The following is a 23,312-nucleotide window of genomic DNA, read 5'->3' as shown; positions in this document are numbered from 1 at the left end:
CAGTCCAGATCAAGTCCATAAGTCTGATATTAGCCCATATGTCTGATACTAATCTATAAAGTCCTCTTCAGACTCATGAAACACATGCAATGGCACCGAATGCAGGAAGATCACAGGTCAGTAGGTGGGAAGTCTTGTGGATCCAGTGGCATTTTAAGCATCTCAGCACTGACAGGGGTCTCCACGTGGTTTCTCCAGCTCCAGAGGTCTAGCTCCATCAGCCTCTCGCCATGTGTCTTCCCCACAGGGATGTCTTTCCGGGAGTGAGCCAAGAGAGAGTGTCTACCACCTCCAAGGAGGAATATAAGAGTTCCCAGAATCCTCAAGAGAAGGCCAGGCCCACACAGAGGCCTCATTGGCTAAGACCTGATTGACCTGCTAGACTCTACACCTTCACTCTTAATTCTCTCAAATTGACAACAGATTATGTAATTGCCACAGAGTACAAGAAAGAAAAAATGTGATGGTGGTGATGATTGCACAACTCTTTAATATATGTCAATCAGTGAATTGTATTATATGTGAAATACATGACAATAAAACTATTAAAATTAAAAGCAAAAAGACTATAGCCTTTGAAATCTCAGGCAGTCTTTAGGGTTGCTATGAGTCAGAATTGATTCAATCATTAGAAACTGATCAATAATCCATGTAGTGCTGTTATTTAATATTCAAAGCTGCCAACAATCTAAATCTACCCTTTTGTTCTACTTTTGAGGAACATCCACATTTTTTCTTGATATCTCTATAGTTCTTTATTGCTACTATAACAATTTACCAGAAACTTAGTGACTTAAGCCAATACAATTTTTTTCCCAATACAATTTATTATCTTATACTTTTGTAGGTTAAATGTCTGACATAGGTCTTACTGGGCCAAAATCAAGGTGTTGATAGGGCTGCATTCCTTCTGAAGGCTCTAGGGAAGACTCTATTAGCTTGCCTCTGCCAGGTTCTAGAGCTGTGATTCTCAACCTGTGGGTCGTGACCCCTTTGGAGTCAAAGGACCCTTTCACAGGGGTCACCTAAGACCATGGGAGAACACATAGCTCCAATGGTCTTAGGAACCAAGATACTGCTCCTCTATCTGTCTCCAGGTGGGTCTGCCCACATGCAGATACACCCACATATGAGTACCCAGCATGAAGACTGTTACCTATGCTGCACCATGCTTTAAGACAAAATTTCATTTATTTGTCATTAGAAATAAATATTTCACAATATAGAATTACATATTGTTTTTGTGATTAATCATTATGCTTTAATTATGTTCAATTTGTAACAATTAATATACATCCTGCCTATCAGATATTTACATTACAATTCATAATAGTAGCAAAATTACAATTATGAAGTAGCAATGAAAATAATTTTATGGTTGGGGGTCACCACAACATGAGGAACTACTGTAAGGCTCACAACATTAGGAAGGTTGAGAACCACTGCTCTAGAGGCTTTCTGCATTCCTTGGTGTATGGCCCTCTTTCTCCAACTTCAGAGCCACGAGAGTTGCATTTCTCTGACTTTGCTTCCCTTGTCATATCTTTTCTCTTACTCTTTTGTCTGTCTTCCTCTTCTGTTTTTAAGGACCCTGTGATTAAATTAGTCCCATTCAGATATTCAGGATAATTTCTTTTATTTTAAAGTCAGCTGATTAGCAACCTTACGACCATCTGTTACCTTAATTTCCCCTTCCCACATAATATAGCATAGTCAGAAATTCCAGAGACGAGGAGAGGGCTATTATTCAATCTACCACAAATTGCTGGAAATTTCAAATATATATCATTACAATCCACCCTCAATCTCTATCTTACTGGGACACTTGTAAACAAAAAAGCCTGATCTGTGTAGTAATTTCTGTATTTGTTGAGACTGACTTTTTCTTCCAAGCTAATATTCCTTGACCCAAACCTATCACTCTCAAGTTGATTCTGATTCATAGCAACCCTATAGGACAGAGTAGAACTGTCCCAGAGGGTTCCCATGGCTATTAACCTTCAGAGAAAATAACTGCCATGTCTCTCTTTGGCAGAGCAAATGATAGGTTCAAAGTGTCAGCTGAAACCATTGGCAGCTGAGTGCTTTAACCAAGGCAACCGGGGCTCATCTTCAAAATCAAATTACCTTATTTCTGATATTCTCATTACAAATAAAAATCGTCATAAAGTACATAAGTATATACATTTGTTGTTCTTGCTTTATTGTCATTTATTTTTCAACAGTTTGGAAATATAACTCACATGCTATACAATTCAAGGGTTTAAATATATTAAAGAGAGATGTGAATTCATCACCACAATCAATTTTGGAACGTTTTCTTCATTCTTGTATCCATTATTATTAGCTTTCTATTTCCCCCAACATCCCCTGTCATAACCCTAAGAAACTATTAATCTAGTTGCTGTCTCTATAGATTTACCTATCTTGCACTTCATACAAAGAAAATCATTTTTTTTTAATCAATTTATTGGGGCTCATACAATTCGTCACAATACATAGATCAATTGTGTAAAGCACATCTATACATTTGTTGCCCTCATCATTCCCAAAAAAATCATTTTTTAACAGAGCAAGACACAGAAAAACCTCAATCCAAAAAATAGTAGAAAGTAAGAAAAACTAGAACAAGTCAAAAATAGTTCTATTGGGGGAAGTGGGGAAGGTGGTGGAGGCGGATGGGGTAAAAGGGAGATGATGTCAAGGAGTCCGTGTAGAAAAAGAATGTTTAGGAACTGATTGTGGTAGTAATTGTACATTCTACTTGATGTGAATGAAATTTGCAATAATTTATGTATTAAATTCCAGCTAATAATAAAAAATTGGTTAAAAGGGAAAACAAATGGTAAGATGTTAAACTTGCACCGTCTGATGACAAGAGTCATGAACAAATTTTCAAGATTATCATTGTTACCAAGAAACTCAGTGGGAACTAGCAGTTCCCATTGGCAAAATTTCCAAAGATATTTTGGGGATTGTTATTAGACTTTCAATTGTTTGTTTTCTGAATGAAATATAAGACACATTCATCTGCTTCCCAAAATCTATCATTCATCATCACCTGTATTTCATAAAAATTTACCATTAACAAGTAGAAAAGAACCTCAGAATAATGTACACTTCTTTATATGATTTTTGCTTATATTTGAAGAAAGTTTTAAAAATGACTTTTATGAATTATTTACCTGTGCCAGCTATGTTATTATCCACATGTATCAAGGACTGAGGGCGACTTCGAAGTTTGGTTTTGAAAGATCTTGGTCGACGTGGTGATGCAGGTAGAAGAAGTATCTCTGATGATTGCGCTTTGCTATCTCTAACTGACCGAAGGCGTTCATAGAGCTCCTGCAGCTCTTTATTCTGCTGGGTTTGAAGATTTACTACCTCTTGAATGTGTCTAAATATAAATCATACAGAAACCATATTATTGGCACTGGTACAATACATATGTGGCAAGAATTTCTACAGCAGTACAAGTAATATAACAAGGAATATAGATTAAGATTGGGGATTGCAGGAGACTCTTTTCACAAATTTAAGGCAGGAAATGCTTTCCTAAGTATAACATTAAAAAATCAGATGTAAAGAAAAAGGTAAATAAATTTGGTAAATTTCTAACACTTCAATACAGTTGAAAACAATAAAACCTAAAAAAACCCCAATAAAATGAAATCAAATCGTATTAATAACAACCCTTTATTGTATGTTGCAAATAGAAACAAGAACATATTTGAAACAGTAATAGTTAACGTTCAGAACATATAAATCATTTCTAAAAATCAATAACAACATATTTAAAAACTGCAAAGAAAAAAGGGCAGAGAATATGAAAAGGTAACTCTCAAAATGAGGAAATTCAATAACTGATAAATATGAGATGATGTAACAACCTCACTCACTATAAAACAGGGAACCTAATTTTTTTTAATTCTTATTCATTTGGGAAAAAAATCTGACTAACATCTAGTCCTTACTTGCTGAAAGTGAGAAGGACTTGAAGCATTTTTTGATGAGGATTGAAGGCTTGTAGCCTTCAGTACAGATTACAACTCAATGTAAAAAAATCCACACAACTGTACCAATCATGACAAATGGAGAAAAGACTGAAGTTGTTATTGATTGTCTTGCTTGGATTCACAAGCAATGCTCATAGAATCAAAGGACACATGGCATTGTGTAAATCTGCAGCACAAGACCTCTTTAAAATGTTGAAAAACAAGGATGTTACTTAGAGGATTAAAGAGTATCTGATCTAAGCCATGGTATTTTCAATCGCCTCATATACATGTGGAAGCTGGACATTGAATAAGTTAAGACGGAAGGATTGATACATTTAAATTTTGGTGCTGGCGATGAATACTGAAAGTACCATGGACTGCCAAAGGAACAAACAAATCTGTCTTAGAAGAAGACCCTCGACAACATGGACATAGTGGCTGTAATAATGGGCTGAAACAACAATTGTGATGACGGTGTAGGGCTGAGAAGTGTTTCATTCTTTTGTACACAGAATTGTTATGAGTTGGATCCAAGTTGATGGCACCTAACTACAACAACAAATATCTAGTTCAATGTGCCAGAGAAAAGACACTGTCATATACTTTTTAAAAGAATGTAAAATGAAATAATTACAGCGAGAGACAATTTTAGCAGTATCTATCCTTTTAAACAGGACAAAGATAAAGCTTTCCACTCCTGTAAAGAGTTACAGTCTTGGAAACTCACAGAGGCAGTTCTATTCTGTCCTATAGAGTCGGAACTGACTTGATGGCAGTGAGTTTGGTTTTATCCATTTAAAATTTGTACAGGCTTTAATCCACTAATTTCACTTTCAGGCATTTATCCTGAAATACATAAATATGTAAAAATATAAAGTTTGTTTCAGCATTGTTTACATAAGTAAAAGATGGGAAACAGTTTCTATGTACATTAATGAGGGATCAAATAAATATTGTTAAACTCATCATATATTAGAATAGCATGCAGTCATTTAAATTTAAGATAGATTTATTTGTGTAAAAATACACAGAAAAAATGTTATGTTAAAAAATTGGAGAATAACATTTATATTATCATCCTACTTTTGTAAACAATGAAAACTATATTTGTAAATACAAGGAAAAATTACTAGCTAGTAACAGTTCATAGCGGTTACTTCTGAGAAGTGAAACTGGAACATGAGAAAAGAGAAAGCTTTTTTTCCTTTTGCTTGTTTTTTTCTCTCTTGTTTGAATCTTTTCTATGTATCACTTTTACAATGATATATATATTTTTAATATAGATATTTACATTTAAAAGGCTGTAGTTAATTCAAAACCAGTGTGGTCTAAAATCCCATTTCACTAATATAAATCTATAAAACTATAATTCTTAGAAACATCATGCTGGATTAAAAAAAAGTTGCAAAGAGTCAGAATTTCAAATTAACACTGAACACAAAATAGAAAAATTATCTTTTAAAATATTGGAGGTTCTGGGTTCTATATGGATATGAAAATCCATGTCTTATAGTCAAAATAAAATATTCACAGCCATTATAATCATTTATAAAAACTACCAGTCTTTTGTGAAATTTTAAAAATTCATTTAATTATTTAAAAGAATCATTAGAAACAGTGATGTAGTATTGACATTAGAAATATTAAAACCATTTTAGTAAAAACTGACTTCATTATAAAATTACAGTGTACATGTACTACATACCCAAACCAAACTTGCTGCCACTGAGTCTATTCCAAGTCATAGAGCTCCTATAGGACAGGATAGAACTGCCTCTTTGGGTTTTGGAGGCTGTAATTTTTTAAAAATAGTTTTATTGAGATATGATTTATATATTACATACTCCCATAGTTCAGTTGTATTAAGAAGAGTTGTATAAACATCACTACACTCTGTTCTAGACCATTTTCTGCCTTCTTATGTTCATTATTTTCTCCCATCTTCCTTCCCCACTGTATCCCCAATAAGCCGTTACACCAGTTACTGTCTCTATATATTTGAAGTTGTAAATTTTAAAGAAGCAGAAAGCCCCATTTTTCTCCCAACATGTTACATAGCTCATATTGTATATTACAAAGTCAAACCTGTATCTTTATTATCTTTTTTAAAAATCAACTTTTCAATGATTAATGTTAAAGTATACACTCACAATTTCCTTTTAAGCTCAAATTAAAAGAGCATTATGCTTTTTAAAAAATATCTCTCAAAGATGAATACATTTACAATTTTCTGAAAAGAAATGAACCAGGTTGGAAAGAAAATAATATTATACTTACTCCTCATTAGAATGATAGTTTTGTATTGTTTCCTCCTTTGAGCAAGGCCTTTAAAACTAAGACTATTCTAAGGATTTTGACCTACTTTAGTTATTGAAGCAATCTAACTTAGCATCTGCTTGGTATATTACCCAAATATGTAAAAATCTGGTTAAAAGCCAGCTTTTCCTCTATTTATATTTTACCTGCTCCCTGATTCTGCCTGCATTACAAGTTAAGTCCCAGAACAAGGTAGAAACTCTTTTAAGTATAAGGTCTGGTAAAAAATAGCTAATGTTGATTTCAACTTTTAAAAATAATGATATGGGGTCATTAATAGGAGGCTTGTACATAATTTTGGGGTATCCACATAATGTATTAATATCAAACTATAAAAATATACAGTCATGTATCCAAAATACAGCAAAAAGGTGAGAAAACAAGATGGAGTTTATAGAATATGCTACAATTTGTGGGTGAAAATAGTAAAATATGTATATATGTTGTATATACAAGTACATAAATAAATTTTAGATATACAAGAAACAAGTTATATTGGTTACCCACTGGGTGACTTGGGTAGAGGGTTAAGAGGGAGACTCTATTGGTTTCCCTTTTATATGTTTTTGGGTGTTTGAACTATGTGAATAAAATTAGAAAGAATTCAGTAACTAAATACTAATTTCATAAAAATATGGCCTGGTTTATAAAACTAAATACAAAAATATTCCCATATGATAAAATAAAGCATCCCTGGTGGCGTAGTGGTTACAAGTTGGGCTGCTAACAGCAAGGTCGGCAGTTCAAAATCACCAGCCACTCCTTGGGAAAAAGACAAGGCTTTCTACTCCCATAAAGAGTTAGCCTTGGATCCTCACAGGGTCAGTTCTACCTTGCCCTGTAAGGTCACTATGAGTCAGAACTGACTTGATGGCCATGGGTTTTTTGTGTTTATGTGATAAACCCTATTACAACAGTATCACTAAAATAGATACCATCAAGTGGACTCCCAACTTATGGCAACTGTGTGAGCTAAAATACAACTAAGTTCCCTGGGGTTTTCAAAGGCTGATTTTTCTAAAGTAGATCACTAGGGCTTTCTTCTGAGTCTGCTCTAGTAGACTTGAACTTCCGACCTTTCATTTAGCAGCCAAATGTGTTAATCATTTACACTACTTGGAACTCCCAAGAATCCCTGACATTTAGCCAATGATAATTAACCCTTCAACTATGAAAATAATTTATAACAACTTTCACAGTAATAAATATTTATCAAGTAGGTATTATTTTGGCTTTCTTTATAATCTCAATTCATAAAAAATATAAAATTATTAAAATCCTAAATATCTGCCTACCAATTACATACAAAGTTCTATAAAACCTTTGTGACAGAAGAAAAACGGTCCTTACTTTTCTCGTAATCTTTGAAGTTCCACCTTTAAGTCCTCATCCTCTATTTCTGACTCATTATCACTGCTCATTGGGGAAGATGGTGAATAGAAGAGGGAACTCTGTGTTTGAATGTAGGTCTGTTCTTCATGGCACTGATTCCTTTCTGAACCAGTCTTTGCCACTGACTTTTCACAGCCAGCAAGAGAAGCTGAAACTTCACTATCAGAGCTGGGTTGTTTCCCAATAATCAGTGTCTCTTTCTCTTTAAGTAACAGTTCAGATCCAGATTGGATACTATTTTCTGTGCCTGAAGTTTCTTCCAATTCCTTTTCTGGCATTACAGAAGATATAACTGTCTCGCAAATTGTGCTGAAAGATAAAATGTTGTCACCTCGTTTGGGAATGCCTTTATCTTCTTTAGTAGTTTCAAGAAAAACTTGTAACTTCTGAGGAGAAAATGAAGTTTGTGGATTGTGCATGTCAGGTTCCAGTTCTATGAACTGAGACTTTGCTGCTTCAGTAAAGATGAGAGTGTCTTCATTAGAATGATTTGTCATTTGATTGAGAGTTGGTATGTGCTCTATTCCAAAAGATGTCACCTTCACTGAGTGCTGCTGAGGAACTGTAATAACCTGAGATATAAAAAGGCAAAAGTGACTAATCAAAGATAAAACTTCATGAAAAAATAAGTTATATGGCACAGATAAGTGGCTATAATATATACAAATCAGTAACACAAAACCTGAAAATTCTCACCTAAACTACCTATATTCAAAGTCTTTAATAGGACCCTTGGGGTAAAAAGAATTGGCTTCATATTGCTCAAAGAGAGTTAAAAAATTTGAAAAATATAATAACATTGCCAAGAATTGGAAGGACAGGAAAATAGATTTTTAAAAGAAGATGATCCAATCATCCATTCTCCAAATGAAGGCCCATGTTTGTGTTATCCTCCAGCTACTAAACTTCTCATTTCTTTAGACTCACCGTTACTGGATAGCTAAAGGTAAGAGGATGTATGTAAGGAGAATGTATTAAATATTGCAATGATTACATTTAAAATAAGTTTTATCTTAAGTGCTTAAGATCTTAAATGTTGTTACCTTTAATAATGATCTTATAGATAAGGATAGATACCAAAGATACAAACCTGGAGCCGTCCCTGTTGAAATGATCCATTCATAGCTTTACATCCACTCAAAACCCTAGTATCAGTTATGGATTCTTGTGTCAAAGGAATGGGATCAGGAGCAACTGTGGATCTTATATCTTCTGTTTCCACTGAAAGTTTTACCAAGTTGAAAGCAGAAAGAACAAAATTGTTAAATTGCTTATGTTACCAAAAAGAATAAAAGTAGAAAAAGCTTAATTCCTACTATATAATTAAAAGGTGTTAATGCAATAAGCAATATTGTTCAAGTCCCTTATCTGAATCAGGCATTGTAAGATTAACCCAAGACTTACTATCTAAATGAAATAAATAACTGGAAAATCAAATTAGTAATGAACGGAAAAATTAAAAGGAAATGGCATTAATGGGCTATGTAACATACATGGGCTACATGAAAAAGTGGCAAGATTTGTATATGAATTAAAAAAATCGTAAATAAATGAAAAGTGATGTTACCTAGTCTATGTCCCTGACTGTAAGCATACTACCTTGATGGACTTTTGATCTCTTGAAAAAGCTGGTTGACTGCCGTAGCCTGTATGCCCAGCTTTTAAATTTGTGAGTCCAGGATCTCTTGCTAATAGGACTTTTGAGACTAGGACAAGTAAAGCTTAGGCCAAAATATCCACCTCCTGTATGCAGATGAATGGCTCCACCACTTGACACAGCAGCAGGACAGGTCTTTGGATCTCCTGGAAGTGAAGCATCTGGGGATATCTCCTAATAGAAACAAAAACAAAAAAACCAAAATAATAACTTAGGGAATAATTTAGGGTACAGTATTTTCTATAATCTTTAGTCAAAATGTTCTTCATAAAATGTTATTTGATACCTGTGACTATCACTCCACATACAAGTCTTCTCTGATAAACCTGTATAAGTAATCCTGAGCCTTTTCATGGTAATCCTTTACTTAAATATTCTACATCATACTGGCTTATTTGTTTAGGGTCTAGCTTCCCTCTCTAGAATGTGAGCACCATAAAAACAGAAAATGTAACTTATGCATGGCTTTACAGATAATTGCTGAATGGATATGTGAACTGGTCGGGGTGCCAAAGAAGAACCAGTCAGAACAGCCAAAGAACAAAACTCAGTTCCTTTTTCCTCGTCTCTACACCAAGCAGAAAACCCTAGGGCCATCTGTGTCTAAAAAGAGTGGTGAGAGGAAAAAGCTGAGGTCAGAAGCAAAGGCCAAAGTTTTCCCTATGAAGGAACCAACCACGAAGAAGATGATTTAGCTTAATATACACCCTAAAGGAATCATTAGAGACATGTTGCAATATATGAGGAAAGTTCAAAAAGTTCATGGAAAAAATGGAATTAGAAGGTAATGGAGTTTGTCAATTAACTTTTTGAAGGCTCGCCATACTGTGCTAAGACAAGGCATTCTGGAGCATGGTTATAGCATATACATATAAAACCATATAACTCTTTGAAGAAAACATAGGGGTAAAGTTTTAGGATCTAGTTTTTGAAAGGGGTCCTTAGATATGATACCAAAATGTGAGCTGCAAAAAAACCAAACAAACCCCAAAGAAACCTAAACTGGATTTTTAAAAAATTATACATTACAAGACATTATCAAGAAAGTGAAAATAAAACCTATAAAAATTTAAAAATGTTTACCTATCTACCTACCTCTCTATATAACATTACAAACAGGAAACAACCCAATGAAATCATGAGCAAAAAACTTAAAAAGACATTTCTCCAAAGAAGAGACACAATTGGCCAATAAGCACATGAAAAGATATGCAATATCTTTAATCACTAGGTAAATGTAAATTGAAACCACAATGAGACATCAATTCATACTCATTAAGATTGCTATGATTTAAAAAATGAAAAAATTTTGAAAAAAGAACAATTATAGGTGTTAATGAGGATGTGAAGAATGGCAGAACCTTCTAATTGCTGGTGGGAATATAAAATGATACAGCCACTGTGAAAAATAATCTGGTAAAAAAGTTCTTCGAACTTACTAATATGAAGGTTGAAATGATGTTGCCAAAAATGTAAAGATTTTTAAAATAATAAAAGTAAATTGTAATAGGGAAAAGAGAAGATCCTAAAAGCTTCCATGGGGACTGGGGTTAAAAACAATTTAGTATTTAAATGGCAATCAATATCTCAAATCTATGAGACATTAGAACTATTAGTTTTAATGAATTTTGTTAAGTACAGATATTAAAAATGGAATAAAAACTTATAATGAATTATATCTTTTAAAAGTCAGTATCATAAAAGGTAAAAGAAGGGAAAGGATATTGCTCTTGACTTGAGAAAAAGTTGAGGGGTATAGGGTTATAGGGTTATATGAATCAGAATGGGCATGAAGGCAGTGAGAATGCATATTTACATTACTTGGTTATAGGATGCTTTAATGGAAATATGCACTTTCAAAAGCACTCTATCAAATTGTAACAGTAATTTTCACTTTATTTTATTTCAATGATTGACAAAGAGCTTTTTAAAAAAAGTCAATGGTATTTTTCTGGATTATAAAATACTGAAGCAAAATAACAAGTGCATGAACCTTAACTAAAACATGAATTTAAAATTAAATAGGGGGATTTTAGAAAAGAAAGTTAAACACAGAATTATCATGTAATACAGTAATTCCACTCCTGGGTATATACCCCAGAGAACTAAAAGTAGAAATACAAGCAGTTACTTTTACACTAATGTTCATTCACAACAGCCAAAGTGTGAGCACACCTAAATATTCAAAAGGTAAATAAATATGCAACGTGTACTAAATACATACAATGGAATAGTACTTTTCCATAAAGAGAAAAAAACTGATACATGCTATAACATGAGGAACCTTGAAAACATTATGCTGAATGAAATAAATCCACCTCAAAAGGGCAAATATTATATCATCCTATTTATATGAAATATCTAGAAGAGACAAGTGTATAAAGACCAACGTTTACTAGTGGTAGTGGTTACTCATTGGGCCAGCAATTCAAAACTACCACCCACTTTTGGGGGAAAAAGAAAGAGTTAGAGTCTCAGGAACTCAGAGGGGCAGTTCTACCCTGTTCCACAGGATCACTATGAGTCAGAATCTACTCGATGGCAGTGAGTTTGGAGCTGATACCAAGGGCTCAAGTTGAAAGAAAATGTTTTGAAATGATGATGGTCACAGATGTACAAATGTGCTTGACACTATGGATATATGTATGGATTGTAATAAGAGCTGTATGAGCCCCCAATAAAATGATTTAAAAAAAGAAGGAAAGACAAGAGTGAGGGAAATTGTTGAGGAGGCATAGAGCTTCTATTAAGAGTGATGGAAACTCTGGAAACATTGGTGATGCCTCAACACCATGAGAAGCATAATTAGTTCATGTCACTGAATTCTTTGTATGAAAAATATTGAAATGATGTTTTGTTACATAAATATTAACCATAATAAAAATAAAAACAAAAACTCCATTATGAGATACCACTTCATACTCACTAGGATGGCTATTATTTTAAAAATAAAACAGAACAAGTGTGGCAAAGAATATGCAGAAATTGAAACCCTCATCTATTGCTGGTGGGAATATAAAAGTGTAGTCACTTTATAAAGTAATTTGACAGTTCCTCAAAAAGTTAAAGAATCATGATAAGAACCAGAAATTCCACTCCTACCAATATAAAATTAGAGTTTTTTCAACATTCAGGTACTATTAATCTATTTAATAATTCCATGTCTGATAAGCAAAAACTGCTATTTTGTAGTTTAAAATGTTTTCACTTACATCACTGATTAGTAATAAGGTTGAGCACTTTTTCTCATGTTTATAAGGCACTTGTATTTCCATTTCAGTGAATTAAATGTTCATGCTTTACTTGTTTCTTCATTGAGTTGTATGATTTTTTCTTATCGATTTGTTAAGAGTTTTACATATGATCTAGATAATGACCTTTTGTCAGTTTTCTGAGAAACAAAGCTTGTGATAAATAGATGTTAAAAAGTAGGCTATTATTAAAAAGAATATTTTGAAAATTAAAATGATGATTTCCAAATAAAAGATTAATGGATATGGCTGAATACGAAGGCAGTGATCTGAAATAAAAAGTTGGAGATGTATCTGAGAACAATAAAAACACAAAGACATTTAAAATGAGTTAAAAAATGAGTGTAATAATCTATTTTAAAAGATGGATAATATGCACAGGAGGCCAAATAACTCTTATAAGTTCTAAAAAGAAGGAAAACAAAGAAATAAAAAGTTTATTTGAGGTGAAGCAAGACATGAATCATGTAACTCAAAGGGTATACACCAGCAATGTACAGAATGAAAGGAATAGCAACATACCTATATACATTCTAAAAAAATTTTCAGAGGTGTCAAAGGGATCAGGTACCAGGAATCAAGGAACAAAAAGTCATACCATTGTGTGCCTACCTTCCCAATATGATCGCTGAAGACAAATGTGTGCATAAGCAAATGTAGTGAAGAAAGTTGATGGTGCCCCGCTATCAAAAGATGGAGCGTCTGGGGTCTTAAAGGCTTGAAGGTAAACAAGCGGCCATCTAGCTGAGAAGCAACAAAGCCCACATGGAAGAAGCACACCAGCCTGTGTGATCATGAGGTGTCGATGGGATCAGGTATCAGGCATTAAAGACCCAGAATAAAAAAAAATCACATCATTGTGAATGAGGGGGAGGGCAGAGAGGAAACCCAAAGCCCAAATGTAGGCAACTGGACATCCCCTTCTCGAAGGGTCGTGGGGAGGAGATGAGCCAGTCAGGGTGCAGTATAGCACCAATGAAACATACAACTTTCCTCTAGTTCTTTAATGCTTCCTCCCCCACTATCATGATCCAAATTCTACCTTACAAATCCATCTAGACTAGAGGATGTACACTGGTACAGATAGGAACCAGAAACACGGGAAATCCAGGAAAGATGATCCCTTCAGGGCCATTGGTAAGAGTGGTGATACCAGAAGGTGAAGGGAAGGTGGAGTAGAAAGGGGGAACTGATTATAAGGATCTACGTATAACCTCCTCCATGGGGGACGGACAACAGAAAAGTGGGTGAAGGGAGACGTTGGAAAGTGTAAGACATGACAAAATATTAATAATTTATAAATTATCAAGGGTTCATGAGGGAGGGGGAAGCAGGGAGAAAGGGGTCAAAATGAGGAGCTGATACCAAGGAGAGCAAATATTTTGAGAATGATGAGGACAACGAATGTACACATGTGCCTGACACAATTGATATATGCATGGGTTGTGATAAGAGTTGAATGAGCCCCCAATAAAATGATTTTAAAAATAAGTTTCAGAAAACTCTACAGTAAAGCCTCTAGTTACTATTCAGTACAATATCCACTAATATGACACTGTTTAAATGTAAATAAATTAAAATTAAATATAATTAAAAATCCAATTCTTTAGTTATACAAGCCACATTTCAAGTGATTATAACCTTTTGTGGCTAGCATCTGCCCTATTGGATAGTGCAGATGTAGAACATTTCCAAATTGGAGAAAGTTTTTCAGCACTGTAAAGTCAAAACAGGTTACCTATAAATGAATGGTAATCAAATTGACATTCTTCTTATCAGCAACACTATAGGCTAAAAGACAATGAAACAATGCCCTGAAAGGAAAAGATTGTGATACTATCACTCTATACTTAAATAAAAATACATTTGGACATAAAAAATATACAGAATCGATCACCTATCCAATACGTTTGAAAATACTATTCATTAAAGTATTTAAGGAAGAAAAAAATTATTGGACACTAGAAACAGTGTTAGCTAAGTATAGTCTAGATGTAGCAATGGACACTCAAAGTAAATAAAATAATCCACTTTACCTAGAGACTTGAGTCTTTCTTGAGCAATACAATTTAAATGAAATAATTAAATTTCATTTTTCATGGTTCTAATTACATTGCTTGGTCATATGCTAATATATATGATCTTAATATCAATGTTGTTTGCTGATTTTCAATTGTTAGAATCAAACTACAGATAAAGCAGCAATTGTTACAGAACAGAATGTAAATGCTATAAACTTCACCAATGTTTATAAAAAGCAATAAATTTGGGAGATATAAGGGGAAGAAAAAAAAGAAAATACAATCACTTACTCAACTTTCATTTTGTCTGAAATTACTAAATTAAATAGATGAATAAGTGTATCACTTATAGATTACTAATGGCAATGACTACAAGAATTAAAACTTAATGTTAGCAAAATAGGAAGAGATAACTGTGAGTGAGGGGTGCTCACACAAATAACTTTAATTTTTTTCTTCATGTGAACCGCCTGAATTGCTTTAATATTTATACATTAATGCCATAATTTAAAACAATTAATTATGAACAAATATTTAAATTGCATGTATTTCTTCAATGGAATATTATTCAAGAGTCTTGAAAGGTCAAAATTATGTGTAACAAAATGGGCAGAACCCATAATATATTAATTGAAAAAATAAAAGGCAGGACATAAATATAAAGAGTCCTGGTAGTACAACAATTAAGTGCTCAGCTGCTAGTTGATAAACTAGCATTTCAAACCAACCTAGCAGCTTCCCAAGAGAATGATCTAGTGATCTGTTTCCATAAAGATTACAGATTACAAAATCTTAAGGGGTAGTTCTACTCTGTTACATGGGGTTGCTGTAAGTCATAATCAACTTGATGGCACTCGACAAGAACAACAATAAGTATACCTATATAAATATGTACTGTGTACATATTTCTATAAAATATAAGTGTTAAGTATATATTTATTAAAGCCATATCTATAAATATTTACCAATAACTGTGTCTATGAGTAGTAAGGGGTGGGGAATTGGAATGTGCAAAGTATGAATACAAGAAAATTGGAAATCATCAACATTAAATGCATAAAGATTGGTATCCCAGACATTAGTGAGCTGAAATGGACTGGTATTGGCCATTTTGAATTAAAAAAACCGTATGATTTACTATGCCTGGAATGAAACAATAAAGAGGGATGGTGTTGTATTTATTGTCAAAAAGGACGTTTCAAAATCAATCTTTAAGTATAATGCTATCTGTGATAGGATTATATCTATTCACTTTCAAGGAAATATAATCAATACAACTATTATTCAAATATATGCACCAACCACAAAAGTTAAGGATGAAGAAATTGAAGAATTCCACCAACTTCTTCAGTCAGAAGTTGATTTAAAAATAACATGCAATCTAGATGCGTTGATAATTACTGGCAATTGGAATGTAGAAGTCTGAAACAAAGAGGAAAGAATAGTAATTGGAAAATAAGTTCTTGGTGCTAGAAATGAAGCTGGAAATCGCACGGTAGACTTTTGCAAAACTAAGGGCTTGTTCATAGCAATTACCTTTTATCAACAACACAAAAGACTTCTCTAGATGGAATACACAGAAATCAAATTGACTATATCTGTGAGAAGAGATAATGGAAAAGCAGCTAAAACCCGGCCAAAAGATGACTGTGGAACAGACCATCAATAGCTCATATGTAAGTTCACGTTAATGTTGAAGAAAATTCAAAGAAGTCCATGAAAGTCTAAATACAATCTTGCCTCTATACTGCCTGAATTTTGACAACATCTCAAGAACAGATTTAATGCATTGAACGCTAATGACAGAAGACCCGATGAGCTGTGGGAGGGCATAAAGAACACCACTCATGAAGAAAGCAAAATGTCAGGGCTTCCAGGTCAAAATGGCTGATTACATGGAGAGTGAGACCCTCTCCAAGAACCAAATGAAAAACCATCAGGGAAGAGAGAGAGAGAAGAGCAAGCAGCCCAGAAACAGTTAGTGGGCATGGTAGAGGTTAAGGAGTAAAAGAAAATAGAAGTCTAGTTCCTTCACTCACCAAACTGCCAACCTCACAACTGACTTGAGCGACTGCTCACCATTTGTGAACTCGACTCACCTGGGTTATAGGCTGCCCATGCACCTGAGTTATCCCTCAGCAGGTGGGTGCCCCTGGCAGGCAAACACCCAGGCATACATGCACCCCCAGTGTAAGCCCCTATGGCTAATGAGGAGCCCAGCTGGTTAACTCTCTGAAGCAGAGTCCATTTGTCCCTCTTGCAGAGAGCGCATGTGCCCACAAGTCAAAAGCCTTAAATTCATAAAGTTCAAGCAACTGCTGCCCATCTCAGATGAAATACTAGCTAAATTTAGCACCCTGGCAACACCGAGGCATACATGCACCCCTGGACTGAGCTCATTGAGTTGGCAAGGTGTCTGGCTAGTGAACCCTCTGCAGCCTGAACTCCTTCTGCCCCTCTGGCAGCAAGCATGCATGCACCTGCAAGCCAAGGTTCAAGCAACACATTGTGGCTCAAAAACCAGCTAAACTGAGCACTTTGTCGCCAGCTGCCTCAAGACCCCCATCTCCCACTCAGCACCCTAATTAACCTGCCTTTTGAGAAAGGTCTTGCTACTCTCTACCCCATAGGCCACCTGGCAGTAGGTGTTAGATACTGGCCCCTCTCCCATCTTGGAGACTATCATTATCTGGAAAGAGTGAACCCTACCCTCCTTAAAGCTGGGTCATCTGAGGTCTATTCCTTTAAGAAAGCCATTTACACTTAGCCACAATCTACTAGAATTTGGGTTTCTGAGCTATCTCAACCACCCATAGCCCCTAACCCCTAGCCTGAAGTGCAAATATGCCCTGCCATTGTAAACACCCACAGGGGCAGAACCACTCACCCCCAGGCACTATCTCCAACTGCTCAAAGGATTTTTGCTCCCCACAGTCTTGATCTTTCGCAGAACAGAGTCTAGACCCCAGTTCTTTTGTTCGTTTGTCTTTCTGTTTCTTTTTCCTCCCCTTCTTTAAAACAAAGTCGTATACTATTCTTAAAATCATTTCTTAATCAGTACTTTCCTGCCTGTTGTCTTCTTAAAATATATATATACATTTTTTTCCTTTGCCACATCTAAGATCCCCAAATCAGCAATATCCCCAACTTTCAATGAATACTTCAATTAGTTCATCCTAAACCACCTCAGGCAGCCCCTAGGGAAATCTCATATTCCATCTCCTCTCTCTAAGCCATCCCAATAAAAACTATACAGCCCTGCTATCCTCTCCCCTTTCCTTCTCAGAGTCCCCTGCGTCTTGGAAGGTGTGAGCCCTACCCCATCACAACCACTCAACCCAGGACCACCCTGAGAAATTTCTCCATATCCTGCCATTCTACCTAACCTCCTCACCTCCAGGTCACTGCAGAGAAAAATACAAATTCAAGTCACCCCAAGTACCTAAGCAGGGGGAACCACTCACCCACTAATGTTGATTATACCCGTGCAACTGTTCTTGCCCTTTGGGCTTTGATCACAAGTCTTGAATACAACAAAGTTCCCCATCCTTCTTCAGGAAACATACCTTTCTCTTGCTCACATCAGTGATAAATCTTCTGGGCAAAGGTTAGAGCCCAAACAAATACTAAATGCTCTTATTTTTCTTTTCTTCTTTAAATTTTAATTTAAGAAATTAAAACATGAAAAAAAATTAAACATTAAAAAATTTATAGTTTTCGATTTTTTTCTGCTCTTCAATCTGTCTTTTCCCTTCTCTTCTTAAAATCAAAAGCTCTTACAATTCTTTATTAATCATTATTACCCTTTCCTTTGTCCTTACATATTAAGAAAAAAGTTTATCTCTCGCTTTTTCTATTCTTATAATTCGCCAATTAGCACTACTTGATTCTTTTTCAACCCCTCTCTCTAATACTTTCCCTTCCATTCTCTGATCTCTTTCCTAGGCCATACTCTACTTCCCCACCTGATCTGAAGTATCCACCATTCCTTCATGACACCACCCAACACAACCAACGACTCCTCCACAGCATGACCTCCCTGCCATCCCTAATGGCTACACTAAGATGTCAAGGAAACAGCAGAAAATATTGGTCCACACAAAAAACAAGAGAAAAAATACAAGTAAGTGAACAACACCCAGGTCTAAAAGAAATGGCCAATATCAAACAGGCTATATAATTATCAGAAATCATTTCAGAAGAGTAATGATTGTACACATACAACAGATGAATAAAGAGTCTGAGAGAAAAATGGGAAGAACAGGAAAGCTATAAACCTAACTACAAGCTATAAAAGAAAAACTTCAAACAAAAACATAAAAGTCAAACACTACAATAACAGGATTAAAGTAAAAAAGAACAAAGAAATAGAATTGAAGAAATGAAAACCCAAATTAGTGAGCCTGAAGAAAGTCACTGGATTCCAATCTAAGAGAAGAACAAGCAACAACAAAAAGTGCAAAGGAGACCAAAGAAAGCTTAAGAACAATGTGGTACACAAACAAGAGGAACAACCAATTTATAGGGCTTCCAGATGTTGGAGAAACAAAAAAATCTACAGAGAATAGTCCAAGAACTCCTGGAAGAAAATTTTCCTCACTACATAAAGGATGAGAAGGTAGCTACCCAGAAACCTGAAAGAATCCCAATAAGGAGGGATTCCAAAAGGAAAACTCTCTCATACTGTAGTCAAACTATCTAACATCAATGACAAGTAAAATATTCTAAGAGCATCCAGAGAAAAATAATAGTTGCAAACAAAGGAGCAGCAATTAGAATAAGTTTGGATTTAACAGCAGAAACCATGAAGGCAAGACAATGGAGTGACATACATAAATTCTTAAAGGAAAAAGACTCAACCAAGAATTTTCTACCGACCAAAATTATCATTCATTTATGACGGTGACATAAAAGTATTCCCAGACAAGGAAAAACTAAATGAATTTGCAAAAACAAGATCACCGCAACAAAAAATACTAAATGGAAAAATATGGCAAAAAAAATCAACAACAGCTGCACACAAACCTGAAACCAATATACAAGAGAATTCCTAACAAAAACCAACACATTCAAAGCAGCATCCAAAACAACATAGGAATATAGGAAGAACAAGGAAACTAATCACACACTAAATATACACACTTACAAATACAAATCAAAATGACAGTAACAAATACATAGATATTAATAATCTCCATGAATGTTAATGAGCAAAATGCACAGTAAAAAGACAGTAACAGAATGGATAAGAAAACAAGACTCATCAATATGATGCTTGCAAAAAACTACCTCAGAAACAAAGACAAAACAGACTGAAAATCAAAAGGTGTACAGAAGCTTGAAAAGCAAATGACAACAACAATACAAAAAAGAGGTGTGGCAACATTAATCTCTGAAAAAATAGACCTCAAGGAAAATAGCATTATAGGACTAGAATGGACACTGCATAATAATTAAAAGAATACTAGCCCAAGAAGATGTAACCATAATAAACATATATGCACCCAATGAAAGACCCTCACAAACATTAATCAAATCCTGACAGAATTGAAGAGAAATATAGACAACTTAACAATAATATGGGAGATTTCAATAAATCATTGTCAAGGATAGACAGAATTAGGAAAGAAACTCAATAAAGACACAAAAAGCTTAACAACACAATCAATAAAATTGACCTCATAGATATATTGTGACCTCCTAGACATATACAGAACACCTCATATAATAAAACAGTATAAATTCTTCTCCAAAACACATGAATCATTCTTTAGAATTGACCACATACTGGGCCATAAGGTATGCCTTACATTAAAAAAAAATGAGATTCTACAACCTATTTTCTCAGATCACAATGTTATAAAACTTGAAATCTACAATATAATGAACAGAAATATAAAGACAAACACAGGTAGATTGAATAACATACTACTTTAAAAAGACTGGGTAGTTGAGGTGAAGAGCCTCAGGATGTGGCGTCAAGGCACCATCCCACACCCATATCACCTGTCCTTTCATTTATGATCCAGTAGTAAACACAAGAACACAGTAACGCAAAGGAATCTGGAGAAACTTGAGGGAAATCACCAAATTACTTTTCTCTGATTGTATTAGTCCGGGTAGTTTAAAGAAACAAATCCACAGAAACATGTATAAGAGAGAGTTTTATATAAAGGTTAAGTGCGCATCAAGAAAACATCCCAACCCAGTGCTGCCCAAGCCCACAAGTCCAACATTAATCCATTAACCCATATGTCCAACACCAATCCACAAAGTCCTCCTCCATCTCACAAAACACACACTATGATGCGGACTTCAGGAGGAAAGCTGAGTCAGTGAACGTGTAAGCATCTCAGCGCTGGCAGGCGTCTCCACACGGCTGCTCCAGCACCCAGGGCTGCATCAGGGTAGGTCCATGTGGCTTCTCCTTGGGGATGTCTTGCAGGAAGTCAGCCTTGCCAGCTGAATCAGGGAACTGCTAAGATAGCTGCACCCTGGTGCGAACATCACAAAGCAAGAAACTCGAGAACTAGAAAGGCGAGGCTCGCTGAGCCATTTATCCCTCCACACGTCAATCAACCCCACATGTGTTTATCAGCCAGGTTGGCACAATAAACTAACTCACTGATATACTTGGAGGGAAACTCAACACTATTTCTATAGGGATTAACCTATATAACTGAAACTGGGACAGTATAAATTGCTGTCTTTGTTTAGGTAAAATGTGTTATGAAGTTTATTGGGCTTTTTTTTGTTATTGTTTCCTGTCCCTGTAAAACTTTTGCTCCAAACGTGTGGCCTACCTGTCCATTTTCAGTCTGTGGGTGGAGATCTGGCCCTAGGTGTTGGGGTTCCCCCCTCCTCCACTGTTGCATCCAATCATGTGGGTGGCTCATGTGCTCATGTGCACTGCTTTGGGTATTGTGCCTGGACACGTGTTTGGGGGGCCTGGAGGGGATGGAAGAGGTCACTGGCTATGTGTTCTAGACAGATTATTAAATTTTACCCACATACTGCAAATTTAAGCTTTGTTCAGCATCTGATAAATCAAAGGGGAGAGAAACTAGGATGCTGCTTAAAACGCAAACAAAGGAAACTGTGGGGCCTTCCCTAGTGTGTTCCCCAGGGCTGTGTAACCTAGAGTACCCACCACCACTACTTAGTGCCTGTCAATCAGTGTAAAGGGCAACAACTGCAAAACCCAATGGCCTTCTCCACTTTTATTCATTTAGGAGAAAATAATGACCACAATTCCCTGTGGTAATTGTAATATGGTCCCTGTTCTTCTGATATTTGTTTCTGGTGAGTAATTATGGTCTCTATATGAAAAGGTTAGATAACGGATTGCAGAATTTGCAGTGATTTTGTTGTGCTCAAGAGCTACTTTGGAGTGTGGTGACAAATCAAACTCATGGAAAGATGACTATGTTATTCTCAAGTATTTTTGCCATGCTGCTTTCCAAATATGTATTGAATTGTATTAGTATGGTGATTTGAGTTCTGTGAACTATTTGGGGATCCATTACCAATTACTAAGTCTCATCATTTTGCCTGTTGTTCTTCAGTAAGGGTTCATTGCTGCTTGACAGCCATTCTCTGCTTTATGTGAAATTTTGCTGAGAATGTCTTAATTTTCTTTGCAGTTTGCTATGTGGGCAGGGCTGGGATATTTGTTGGATATTTTCTGTTTCTTAACCAATTTGTGCATTATTTGTTATCCTTTATACTGTAATCAGTAAGTACAGCTTGGTAATAAATAAATAAATGAAATTTAAAAGACTAGAAAATAAATCAAATAAGGCATAAAATTTGAAAATTCCATGAAACACATGAGAACAATCACACAACATATTAGAACCTATGGGACACAGCAACAGCAGTCACCAGAGGTCAATTTATAGCAATGAACACACACATGAAAAAATAGGAGATATCTAAAATCAACATCCTAACACAGTACCTTCAACAACAGGGGAGAATACAACATAAACCCTCCAATAAGAAAAGATAAGAAATCACAAGGATTAGAGCAGAAACTTTAAAAATTGGAAAAAATAAAAAGGAAGTCGATACTTTAAAAGGATTAACAGAATTGACAAACCATAGGCAAACTTAACAAAGGAAAAAAAAGAAAAGTGAAAAATACCTAGAATAATATGGAAAGGGTAGCATCATAAGAGATCCCAATGAAATAATAATAATACATTACTATGAAAATCAGTACTCCAACAAATTTGCTAATCTAGAAATGAATACTTAGAAATACACCATCCACTCAAATTAATGTAGACAGATTTTGAAAAACACAACAGACCCACTACAAAGAAGAAATAGAGGTCATTAAGAAACTTCATGGGGAAGAAAGTTGATGGTGCTTGGCTATCAAAAGATATAGCGTCTGGGGTCTTAAAGGCTTGAAGGTAAAAAAGCGGCCATCTAGCTCAAAAGCAACAAAGCCCACATGGGAGAAGCACACAAGCCTGTGTGAAAATGAAGTATAGAAGGGACCAGATATCAGGCATCAAAGAATAAAAAATCATTTCATTGTGTGCTTGCCTCCATGATACGATTGCTGAAGACAAATGGGTGCATAAGCAAATGTGCCGAAGAAAGCTGATGGTGCCCGGCTATCAAAAGATACAGCATCTGGGGTCTTAAAGGCTTGAAGGTAAACAAG

The 23,312-nt window shown here is 35.2% G+C and overlaps 1 protein-coding gene across 1 annotated transcript in view; it reads right to left on the bottom strand.

Moving 5' to 3' along the window:
• The window catches only part of WNK3 (WNK lysine deficient protein kinase 3), a 170,030-nt gene that overhangs the window by 11,631 nt on the left and 135,087 nt on the right, over nucleotides 1-23,312 (bottom strand). Inside the window, exons 17-20 of the mRNA XM_004713120.2 lie at nucleotides 9,447-9,537; nucleotides 8,797-8,927; nucleotides 7,665-8,278; nucleotides 3,186-3,397 (exon numbers count right to left, since the gene is read on the bottom strand). Coding sequence (XP_004713177.1) covers nucleotides 3,186-3,397; nucleotides 7,665-8,278; nucleotides 8,797-8,927; nucleotides 9,447-9,537 — 1,048 coding nt within the window. The remainder of the gene's footprint in view (nucleotides 1-3,185; nucleotides 3,398-7,664; nucleotides 8,279-8,796; nucleotides 8,928-9,446; nucleotides 9,538-23,312) is intronic.

This window comes from Echinops telfairi, unplaced genomic scaffold (genome assembly GCF_000313985.2).
Source record: "Echinops telfairi isolate 266 unplaced genomic scaffold, ASM31398v2 ScPeMD7_19;HRSCAF=73, whole genome shotgun sequence".
In the NCBI taxonomy this organism is placed as follows: Eukaryota; Metazoa; Chordata; class Mammalia; order Afrosoricida; family Tenrecidae; genus Echinops; species Echinops telfairi.
This window is presented reverse-complemented; position numbering and strand designations above follow the sequence as displayed.